General features: G+C 42.6%; 1 protein-coding gene across 3 annotated transcripts in view; it reads right to left on the bottom strand.

The window, feature by feature from the left end:
- HUNK (hormonally up-regulated Neu-associated kinase) overlaps positions 1-12,578 on the bottom strand; it is a 64,429-nt gene that overhangs the window by 35,063 nt on the left and 16,788 nt on the right. For all 3 annotated transcript variants that reach the window (XM_074814214.1, XM_074814211.1, XM_074814212.1), the window contains exon 2: positions 8,706-8,998. In XM_074814214.1, the coding sequence (XP_074670315.1) occupies positions 8,706-8,911 (206 nt within the window). In that variant the 5' untranslated portion in view covers positions 8,912-8,998. The remainder of the gene's footprint in view (positions 1-8,705; positions 8,999-12,578) is intronic.

Genomic DNA, 12,578 nt, shown 5'->3' with positions numbered 1-12,578 from the left:
CACTTGTCAGTATATCCTGTAATTAATCAGGTTCTTCAAATTTCTCACATACTTAGAAGTTTGTAGAAATCTTATACACTGGAAACATTTCAAATATATGGTTTTGGAATTGGAGGTCACTTTCTCATTACTCTTCACAACCAAAGGCTCTTCACTGGCCACAGCTGAAGAATAAATCTTCTTCTGCAGAGATTTGAGGAGTCAAACATCTGTCCTCTGCTACTGTCTACAAGGGAGACCAGAATCAACCTTCCTTGGGGATGAAGCATCCAAACTCCTTATAGAGGTGTTCAGCTAGAGGTTAAAGCTGAGGCTGAGGGATTGAAATGACTTGCCCAATGCCGTCCGGAAGGCCAGTAACAAAGCCAAGAGAAGAAGCCACATAGGTTTTCTGAATGCCACGTTAGTGCTCTCTCCACCATGCCATCCTGCCCAACCCCATAAAGCCACTGCACAGATCAGGGCCTGGACCAGTTTCAGAAGAGAGAATAAAATGAAAATGGTCTCCTCCTACAAGTCAACTGACCCTTCTTCTGATACGTACATCAGCGCATTGTTCACTTCACATGTTCGCTTTTCATTGTTCACTTTACATGTGCCTTTACATGGTTGAGCTTTCCTAAGCCATGTTCTACCTAAGAAAAATATTCCAGAGATCACCACCCCCTCCCAAACCACCCCAAAACGTGCAGACTAAGCATTAAGTATAATATGCAAAAATCATTTAGGTTGCTATACAACTTGCCCATGACTTCTAGCAGCTGGCTGTGTCTTTATCACAAGAATTCTTCCCCCATCCAGACATAAAATATTTCTAACAATCAGCATGCCAGGATATCAATAACTCAGACAGGCAGTGATGCTTCTCCCAGCACGCTTCAGAAAACTCTGGATAATAGTCATCAGCTGTAATTATGGGAAGTCAGTGACATCCATGGTATTTTGCCTTAGTAAGGCAAAGGGAGTAATGAAGGATGCCTCTATTACAGATGAAGATATAAGGCTTAATAAAATAAGACAAGTAAACCAACCAAACCGAACAAAGTACTTCCACAAGAAAGCATCTAGGAAAGAAAGAAAAATAGCTGTGGCCAACTCCAAGACTTTTTTAAAACGTTCCTCTCCATTTCATTTTATGCCCATGCTGTGTTTCAAATAAACCTGAGGCAGAAGACTACTCGCAGGTAAGATGCCACTCACTCCATCAATACAACTACAAGGATCTTCTCCAAACAGATGGTTCTACACCCCAGTGAGCATTTATTGCAGATTTTCCTTGCTTCACATGTGAAAAGAAATAGGGGAAATACTACTACATAAATCTACCGAAGGAGAGTATTTTGCAAATTTCAGGTATTCAGGGGTGATATCCAGACTTTCCTAGAGTGTCCAGCTTAAACACTTCCTGAGGAGAGGACTGCCTTCTGCACCAGTCCTCTTCTTGGAGAAGCAACGTAACTCAGTCAATAAAGAACCAGTCTGAGAGACAGGAGGAGGGTATTATGTTCCCTCCTCTGGCAGTAACCCAGTATGTTAACTTGAGGAAACCCTCCATGTTAAAAGTGACAGCTAACTTCAAATACCACAGCAGAGATGTAACCACATTTGCCCATGTGTTGACCAAGACCCAGCCTACAAAGAGCCCACTCTCCAGACCCACTCCCGCTCTGAGGTCAAGCATCAGCTCCAGGTCATACACCCCATGAGCCCAGCTGGCATCCACAGCATCCCTCTCCTCATCCATGGGAGACTCCACGTGTCATGACAGTGTTGCAGACCCACTGCTCTGTGTCCTCCAAAAGGAACTTCCCTCATACGGCAACCGCTGCCACTGAGAAAAGGCTTGATACAAGGAGGACGTGCCCTGCCAGATGGATCCAGATCAACACACTTCTGCATCCCTCTACTGCCAAAAAAGGGCTTATTTCTTCATGGCTCACATCTTTACTGCTTGCAGGTGGAGTTTCTCACAGACAGTGCAATTAGCCTCTAGAAAGATATCGGGGCCACGAATTTAACAGGAGAGACTGCCAAAAAAACAGTATGGGAAGGAGGAAAAAAAAGCCCAAAACAAAAAATAAACTAAAATCAACAGAAGCACATGAAGCTTCAGGTCATACACTGCGATGCTCACTACAACGTCTCAAAGCGAGGAGAAAGACCATTTGGAAGCTCTGAGCATATTAAACATTAGCTAAGAAGAGGTAAGACTAAAAATAAAGGGAATGGGAAGATGAAAGCTGTAAGTTGAGGAGAAAAGACATGCAGGCAATCAGAATAATAAATGAGTGACAGGAAGGTTAAACATAAACACAAGAAAAGATATTTAAAAGGATTCAAGGTTAAAAAAATAAAAATAAAGGTAAATATTATGGGGCATTTTAAAGCTATCAGAGGAAAAAAATTTAGATATAGCCTCAGTATAGAGTGCAATCAGACCTGGTTAATTAAATATGTTTACCCATACGCCTATTCTCAGCAAATTTGCTGGTAAGTGATAACTGATCTTATAGCCCATATGCACCACATTTTTGTCAGCCCATATCAATATGAAAGCACTTTTTTTTGGTGTGACACCAGGAGCTAGGACAACAGGTTTTTACTCCTTGATACAATCTAACAAGAAGATTCCACATGAACCAGCCTTAAAAATGCGAAGCAAAAGTTGTATGAAACCATACCAAAAATCCCCAGACTAAGCCACAGTTGGAGAACCGCTGCTACGCAGATGTGGACCCATGGGCAGGCACCAGGCAGCACCCCCGGGCAAGCTCATCCCCTGCAGCAGGCTGGCAGCGGGGCACAGAGGTGGTAGGTACCCACAGCCAGGACAGCAGAAGTGCAAATAGAGCTTGTGTGATCCGTGGCTGTCAGGATAGGAGGGTTAGTCAGTGAATACTTTAGGTGACTTCAACAATGCACCAGATTACCCACTATTTCTTTTTGACAAAAAGTGCAGTGGTACAACCCAATTACATATCTGCCTTAGGCTCATCCTGCAGACAGGAAGGATTTCCCCAAACTTTCTAAATGCTTTATTATGTCAGCTCTGTCTGATTCAAACTTTAACTATTTTTTACAAAGAGAGGCTTATCTGAGTTGCTTCTTCTTTTGAATGTTTACATTAATTCACTGCAATGGGAAAAGGAGCACCATTGCACCCAAAAGTGTTAGGGAACCCTGAATTTCATGCACTATATTATAAATGGTTTAACAAATAAAAGAAAGCATACCACCTTATTTACTTTAGTCAGTGGAGTTTTTTGCATGTTTTTAATAGCTGCATACCGCAAGGGAGAATGCGAGTTACTGGCTACAACACACAGAGCAACTGAAGTCCTTGCTGAAGTCAGTGGGAAGACCCAGAACATTGAACATCACGTACACATGCTGGTCCCTGTAGACTCAAAGGTCCTCAGAGTTTCGCACATGGCTTTCTTGGTGGGTTCCGAGAGCGGGACACAGCTGCTTTGCGACTGGAAGGGCTGGGCAAGCACTCCCTTATTGCCAGCAGCATGTGCCACGCTGCATGAGGTTGAGGTGGGGAGAAGAAACGCAGTTGCTGGAGACCTTCAGTTTCGCTTCTTGAAGTAAATCTGATCTTGTTCCTTACTGTCAGAGCTCCTCAAAAAGTAGGACTAAAGGATTATTTTGTTTCTTCCCCTTAAGCAAAGTTTCAGCATTCATTGCTGAAAAACTTCAAAACACTCTCAGTGATTAAATACTAAAGGAACAACAAATCCTACCTTTTCCTGAGGGGTTAGTTCCATGATGCTGAGAGTGTCTAACTATGGTACAAGTTAGTCAAATCTATGAATAATGAAGACACTCAAGAAAGATCAAGCTGCATTACCACAATGTGGAGAATCAGCATATATTTATGCCTTGTCAGCTTGTGAAGCTAGCAGCATACAGTCAGCGTTCCCTGTATCTGAAAATACGCCTTCTTCATGGGATGGTTTGTTTGGGATTTTGTTCTGCTACTGATGGGGCTGATTTGTCTCTGGCTTTGCTTAGGGCTTCACAGACCACTTGGGAAACCCCAACTCCAGTCAGTGCCTCCACCGAGCAACACAAGCTGCTCCACTGAGCGAGCTACGCCAGGCTTCAGCTGTCAGCTCAGCATGCTTTTGAAAGAAGCTTATTCAGTGCCATTGCAAGCATCAAACAGAAAAATTTAAGTTTTTGCATTTCACGCTTTATTTCTTGTCTGGGGGAGGAGGGATGAGAAGGAAGGTTTTACCAGCAAGCAGCTGCAAAGCAGCAGTTGTTGGCTGCTGTCTCCTGCATCTTATATTTAATCAGAACAGAATCACAAAAAAAAATCACTCCTTAACTACCACCCGCAAGCCCACTTTCTAGCCTCATGCAAAAGCCAGAGGTGGGTTGGAAAGGTTGCAGAGATCATCATACAACAATATACATTTCAAAGGCTTTGTTATCAAACTATTATTTATTGAGCCTGATTCTTCTATCAGACACAACGTCACTGAATTCAATGTGGTTGTCTCTGTAAAAAAGGAATCCAGTCTATTGTCTTCACTAAAACAATGTTTAGTTTGTTTACAGCAGAGTACTCCAAGAGAATGCCCAAAGGTAATCTTGAAATCTGACATAAAATAGAAAGACAAACCAGCTTTGCACTTCAAAAGGAGACTTTGTTCTGTAGTGCAGGATCTGTCATAAATATTGCATCAGCAGCCAGCCTACTGGCACTTAAAATTAATAGGATGGAAGTTATCAAAGCCAACGTGTCAAAGTAGCGGGTACCAAGGCAGGAATCCTGTAGCACCCCGAGCAACTGGATCATATGGCGCCACCTTACTCTGCTAGGGAAAGAGATCATGGAAAAAGATATAAACTCCACTCAAAACCTCGGGGTTTTTGGTGTCTTTCAAACTCCTGATCCACTTTTAATTACAAAATGGCAGTGGAAGGTATGAATATGCTGCCATGAAGACAGAAAAAGGGGGAATACAGAAAGCTATCTTGCTACCAATATATTATTAAATTCTTTTCTTTGACATCCTGACAGTAATTGCACTGAATGGGATTGAATTTTGTTAAAATTACTTTAAAAGGGTTGTTGAGAATTTCCTGTGGGATGCAGTGGCAAGCACCAAGGCTTTCACTTCATTTTCTCTGTTGTCCTTACACTCGCAAGGGGCTTATTGTTCATCCTGCTTTTTGACAGCATGAAGGTCTATGTAAACACCCTCTGAAAAGAGAAAGCTTCACCAGATACTGCCATTTGGGTTTGTTTTCCTCTGTCAGAGGAAAAGATAAATATTCCTACCTGATTCACAGCTGAGCTCGTTGCAAGTATATTTTTAGCAACCAACCAGCTCTTCTGATAGAAGGAATGAAACAGAAATGATTACATGCAATTATATATAGAATAGCGGCATTTGTTTTTTCAGTGAGTGGCCAAGGAGTCCTGAAAACTAGACACCCCTCACCGAAGATGTAGCTCCTGCACTCACAATCTTGCAGTCTTCATCCATCATAGGAGATGAAATATTTATAATTTAAAATGTGTTTATACAGTCAAACATAAGTTTTGTGGTTTTGAACCCCTCTAAATAAAATTAAGTTTCTTTAAGTTTTTTAATTTTAGGCTGTTTGCACATCAGTGATTCTTAACAGAAGCATTTCCATTGAGTTCTGGGTTCCAGCTCTTGTCCAAAGATCCGAGTGCTTTTCTGCCATTCCAAGTCTTGATTGTAAGTTGTAAAGCTTACCAAGTAATATTCATTCAATAATGTAGCCAAATTTCATGCAACTTATCTGACTTTTTTTCATCCTGAGTTACAGAGCAGGCTAAGTAATCTATATTATTCCCTGAATGATGCAGGCAAACCCAATGATTTTTTGTAATAAAACAGTCAGCGAACACTTTTCAATGTCCTGCCCCATTCAGTGTGAACAATGAAAGCATTTGCAGAGAGATGAACAGTAGACCGCTTTCTGGCCTAGGATGCTGTGTTTTGTTTCACACGCAGCGAATGCGAACACCCACAGATCACCACATAGATGAAAGTGCTTGTTATTTTTACCTGCTTTAAAAATAACAACAATAACAACAACAGAACATTGCCATTTCATCTGGGGTGAGAATGAATCAGACTTCTGCACTATTTTTTCCCCCTCTTCAGTTGCCAGTTGAGTAGCTTGTTTTTAGAATTGCCACAGTCAAAAGCCCGAGACACTGAAGGACAACTCCTGGGGTAACTATTATTCTTTCTCCCTCTCTTGCTCGCAGAGAGCCAGGAGAATAAATCTGGATCATGCCACCAGTGTTTTTCTTGCATCTCTACACTGCTCTACGTACTTGCAAAATAAGTCAAGACATTGAATGGTTAAGCTAGAGAAAATACTTGGCAGATATACTGCCTGTGACTGTGTCAAATTTTATCAGTTTAAGCAGAATTGGACCTGCTCATTACCCAGACAGAAGACTCCCAAGAACAAGCTCTGTGCCGCATCGTGATTTGAGAAGTAGAGTGGATGGAGTATGCTGCCTTTGGGGTAAGGATTAATCCAATGCTACGGGGCTAGACAGACAGAGTTCAGCTGCCAGATGCAGTAGAGCATGTCAGTATTTCCAGGGCTGCTTCCTCCCTCTGCTCACAAAGGCCCCTCACACTTCAGTCTGTGACACAGAGACAGCAGAGGGAAAGAAGGGGTGAAGGCCAAAACTGCTGTGAGCATGCAGCATCTGTATGGGAGCTCAGGCTCCTTGGGTTCACAGTCTCTCTGGACCCCAAAGCCTTGACTTCATCCCACCACAGTACCCTGCTGATTGCAGATTGTACCTAGTGAACAAACTACTTTTGAACAAAATGTGGGTTTGAATCCTCCCTGAAAAAGAAGGGAATCAAAGCCAAACCTACCAACCCCTCAATAAGTGCTTCAGCCACTATGCAGAGGGTAACTTTTTCAGAGAGAGGAACTTCGGCTGAACTCAATACTGCTGTTAAACACTAAATGTGGTCATCTTGTTCCTGTCGGGTTTTCCTCTGCCAATCTCAGAAACTTTGAACTTTTTCCTTCCTCTCTCTTTCTGTATGTACTGGATATCAATAGATCCTTTAAAACAGTAAGTAGACTTCTTCCTTTTCCATGCCCCAAACTTTGGGGTTAATCATTTAAAGAAGTCAGCAGTTTAGCTGTTGATAGAGAACCTGCAAAATAGACCTGGTGGCTGCTCAAATATTTATATTACAGTGGTACCAGAAATTTAACTCCAGATAAGATCTTAATACCTTAAAACCTGAGTTTGCATGTGCACATAGCACCTACCCCTAATGAATCACGGAGAACATGCAGAGAGATTCAAGACAAAAAAAAGCAGTTTTCAGAGCACACAGCATTCCAGAAAGCCAGATGCACCCAACAGTGCTGCGCAGTGGTAGGCAGCTCAGCACACAGCTGGGCACAGCTGGAGGAGATGGCTGTGGGCTGTCTTCAGGCAGTTTGCCAGCTGCCTGCACAGCAGCCCTGCGTACGGGTGTGTACAACAGCTCTCCATCTTCTACAGTCAGTGCAGCCAAGGAAATTATACCCAGATCCTCAAAAGTATTCAGGTGTGTAGCTCCTACGATGTGCCTACATAACCTAAGAGGATGCGGCCTACCTAACTTGCTCAGCATCATATGGGGAGTACGTGGGAGTCCAGACTTAACACCAGTTGGCCCAAATTTAGAAAGTGGAGCCTCCTTCTTAGACAATACACTATAAATACACCTAAGAACAAAAGAGGAGACATACTGGCTCAGACTAAAGGTCCACCCAGCCCACCACCATCCTGTCTCCGTAGCAGCCAAGAGCACATATGCAGAGAAAGGTACAGGCACAGGCAAACACACGTGATATCTCCACCTGCACTCTCCCAGCCTCTATGACTTGCTGCTCAGGGGCTTCAGGCAGAGGTAGCTACTCCTTAGTCAGCAACCCTCCAAAGACTTCTCTCTGATGAACTTGTCCTGTTTCCCCTGGAGCCCAGGTAAACTTTGAACTCCATAGTTAACTCCATGAAAGGGGATACATATCCTTCTTATACAGCAATTGAACAAAGGTCCTAAAGAAAGCAAGCAACGTAACAGTTTTGGATGTCTCCTGAGAAGACACTGTGAGATGAACTGAACAGTTGCATACTCTGCATTGTACTTCACAGTCTTCAGATCTGTGAGGCAACATAACAAATGGAAAGAGCAGGGAAGCAGAAGTGAGGGACTTCTGTGGTCCCATTCAGGCTTCGTCCCAGCCGCATCACTGCGAGGCTTTAGGCAAATCAGTTCATCTCCCTATACTGCTGTATTTCTACCAGTAAAACAACAGACACAACCACCTCCTCAAAGAAATAGTGAAATGATTCATTAGGTAATGTTGGTACAGAGCTTTAAAGAGGCAAAACAGTGCTACTTGCTCTACTTTAGCAGCCTTTAAGGACATGGATTCAGCATGGCTCCCACGTGCTCACCTGAAGCTACACACTTACTTAAGTGCTTTCTGCAGATACTTTCTAATATCTAAAATATCTAATATCTAAAATATAAGCATCTAAACAATATCATGAAGATTAGATAAAAAAACTGTCAGGAATATGTCTTTCTAAGGAAGTCTCCCTTACTATACAAATAAAGGCCAAAATACCAGTTAGAGGCTCTGACATAAATTTTACCAGAGAGGGTTTTTAAGATTACCTGTGAACTACTCCTGCCCGGTGAAGATGTTCAACTGCCAGGATAAGCTGCCGGATATATTTGCGTGCTTCATGCTCCTCAAGTCTTTTTTTCTCGTAGATCTTGTGCATCAGATTGCCACCAGGGCACAGCTCCATGACAAGGTAGTAGCTGTTTTCAGTTTCCAGTATATCCAGCAGCTGAGCAATATTCGGGTGGCGGATCATTTGCTGGATCTGTCCTTCCCGTCGCAGATTCTTGGTGACATAGGTGTCCTTTTTGGCTCGTTTCTTGTCAATTACTTTCACTGCCACCTAATGAAAAAACAGAAAAAAGAGGGTTGTTAGCAGTCACACCAATGATTTATTGCTTTAACCTTGTATAAACAATCTGAAAAAAAAAATAATCAAAAGGATGTCAAGTCTCAGTTGATACACCATGGTTTCAGGCACAACTGCCCAGTTCAGAGAAATAGCTGTTTTTCTAACCTGACTGACAATTTCTTTCTTTATTGCCTTGTAAAATGACAGACAAAACTTATTGCAAGGAAATAGGTAACAAAGGAGAGAAGACAATCTCATTAACAATACTTAATGCTGGGCATTCATTTTATCTATTTGCCCAGAAAGTCTTCAGGCTAGTGTTTACAAGTTAAGTGTAACTTTTGGCTTTTCCTACCTTTGGATATACAACTTGAGATGATATGCTTCCATGACAAGTTTCTTAAACTACAGCCAAATGTTAGTTTTGCACGATTAAACAGAATAAAAACATACTATAAAAACCAAAATAATTTTGGTACCACTCTCTTGGCACATTTCTTTTTCCTCCTTTAAAATGTACATGAAAGATGATCCCCTTGTGACTTCTAGAACTGAGCAACTCTGCAAAATCCAAGAAGGCAAAACCTTTTTTTTTAATGCAAGTTCTCAGTGGCAAACCTGCTCATAGCTGTCAAGTCAACTGAAGCCCATCATGAAAGTACATGATAAAACTAAGGAGACTCTGTACCACAATCTATGACACAGCACGTGCTAGCGCTTATCCAAGTGCTTTCCCTCTCATTGCTGGTGCAGAACACCACATGAGAGCAAAACACTGGGACACGCTAGGCTATTGCTCTGTACTACACCTGAAGAACCTGGTTCCTTTTATTGTTTTAATGGATTCACTAAATAGCCGCAATAAAAGTATCTGCCTTTTTCTGCCTCAAATTTATAGCCACTTATTTATTTATTGAGATTTCTTGTTAAGATTGGGTGCTGCAGACTTCCAGGTCATCTGCACCAGACAAAGATTTAACAGCTTGTGCCAGACTGAGCAACAAAAGACATCACGAAATCCTCCTCCTGGGCTCCTCATTTCCTCAGAGCTCTGCAACAAAGGAAGTCCTTCACCACATGCACCCGGACCCCGCAGCTCGCCCATCATTACCCACGTGACAGCTGCTTGTTTGTCAGGATGAGAAGGGGGGAAACATGGTGCTTGGTATTGCTGCGTGACACTGAATTTAACATGATGTGAAAGAGTCTTGTTTGCATGGGTACAGGTCCAACAAAATGCACAGAAAATGCCACATCTGCCCCCCCAGATGGAGACACAAAGATGCTGCATCCACATCTTTGCCGTCTGCCTTGATCTGGCCTTGGAGGATCTCCTGCATTACTTTTTACTCCTACAATGAGAAGGAATAACAAATGTGGGGAAAACGTCAGACTTTTATCTACCCTAGCCTTAACACCCAGACAACAGCACAAGCCCAAGAGGCTTCCCTCCATCTCCAGCTCATACAACATCCCTCCTCATGGCCGATGAACTAACTACTCACAGCAAACTCACTTTCAACTATGGCCAACTACATCATAACAATCTGCAGTAGTGCAGGCTGGTGGGCTTCGGCAACAGGGAGACAAACATATTCAAAACATATCTGGCTGCCTTCCTAGCTTGAGAAAGTGCCAAGCACACATCAAGCACATGACAGCTCCCAGTCTGACTAGCCTTACCTTTATTTTTTCTACAAGCAAAGGAAAGGTTAAATTAGTGAACATTTTGGTTTTCCTTTAGAGAACAAAAGCCACAAAAAAATATGGTCTGGAAATATGACAACAAAAATAGATCTATACCCTTTGACATGAATGCCTTGAATCAAAGTCAAATTTTATCAGCAGAGGAATTGAAGAATAAAACTACAGGAGTTGGGGCTTCACAGTCTGTCCTAAGAGCCAGAAGTCAGTATCACTGAGAACATTATTAGCTGGATACATTTCTGCTGCTAAAGGATCATTCTAATGAAATACCCTTGATAAAGAGATAAGGCTGAACACCACACATGAGACAGCTGTCTGGGTGAAGCCCACAGCAGCATCAAGACCACAAATGCCTGGAAGCTACATTCCTGACTAGTCACATTAAAGAAAGATCATTTAGCTGTAAGATAAAACAACAGGTAAGTCAGAGCTTAACCTCACCATTTTTGAAAGCCTCAGGTGATTCACCAAGGAAACAGTCTTAAATTAGTACGTTCTTCCATCTAATGAGATAGAACTGAGAACACAGAGGCTTGCATGGATTATACAGACAGCAAACCACAGAAGTTATTCTGGTGAGGACAAACAAATTCATGGGTTACAGAAACATGAGATGCCAGATTGTTTGCTGGCAGCACAACACACACACACACACACACGAAAAAAAAGCTGGTATTTTCCGCAGCTGCAGGATACAAAACACGGAGTATTAAGAGTATGGAGCAGTAAATCTGTTATCCATATCGGTAAGTCATCCCCCATTCACTGAGCAAAAAAAGCACATTACTACACATGTGCACATCTGCTGCCCAGGCTGAGCACTGCTGTAGAGACAGGGGCAACCATCTGAACCCAGGAGGCAGAGCCAACTATGTGACTACTTGATGACTTTTTCACTGTCACAATTAGCTTTCTGTGCCTTAAGGACAAATTTCCTTATTGATTTTGACAGATACTTGGTCAGTCACCCTACCTATCCCAGCAGACAAGCAAAGCTGCTTTCAGACCCACGCCTGACTCCCAGCTACCTTTCCCCCTTCAAGGCCCCTTGCATTGGGTCCGAGAGATCCACCAGCACACCTGACAGAGCTGACAAAAAAGGTGGAAACAAGAGTTTTGTTTTGGCAACAGCTTTGTATAGGGGAAAGAGAAGAGTAAAACACCAGGTAAAGCTATGGCAGACTTGCATCTCCCACACCAGGCAGGAAACTAGCTTCAGGGTGATATTACTTGCTCCTGGGACAGATGTGCGTGGGACTTTGCATCCTCTCCTAAGTCCGTGCTGCAGCACAGGGGACCCCAGAAATATCTCAGACAGGTGTTCCCCTCCCATCTCAAGGACCATTCAAAAGTCAGGGTCTTTAAAGAAACCTCTGTATAGCTAAAGAAAAAAATATTATAGTTGACCTAAACACACAAGCAGCCTATCAACTTTGATATGGATGTTCTCCATAATAGCTTCTAGCATCTGTTCCTCTGTTCCTCCTGCGCCTTCTTCCTTACTACTGCTTTCACTTATTCTCTGTCCTCCTAAGCCACTGCCCTTTCCCTTGCACTGCGGTTCTTTTTGCCTTTGCTTTCTTGTAGGATCACTTTGCTTTCCAAAATGAAATGCATCCCATGCTACAAGGGTTGTGCAAAGTGTCAGCACTCTCAGGCAGCACTCCTGTGGGGTTTTTTTGCTTGTTTGGGTTTCTTGGATTTTCCTCTGATTTACAATTTACTTTGAAGCATACACAGGAAATCTAGGGATCAAACTCTGCATTCAATTACTCCAGGGTTGACTTAGCTAAATATCCCGGATTTTGAGTTCATCCAGAGTTAGACCAAGGTAAGTGAAGACCGAATGTGCCCCAACACATTT

This window comes from Strix aluco, chromosome 2 (genome assembly GCF_031877795.1).
Source record: "Strix aluco isolate bStrAlu1 chromosome 2, bStrAlu1.hap1, whole genome shotgun sequence".
In the NCBI taxonomy this organism is placed as follows: domain Eukaryota; kingdom Metazoa; phylum Chordata; class Aves; order Strigiformes; family Strigidae; genus Strix; species Strix aluco.
Note: the sequence above shows the minus strand (reverse complement) of the source record. Positions and strands in the feature narration are given on the sequence as shown.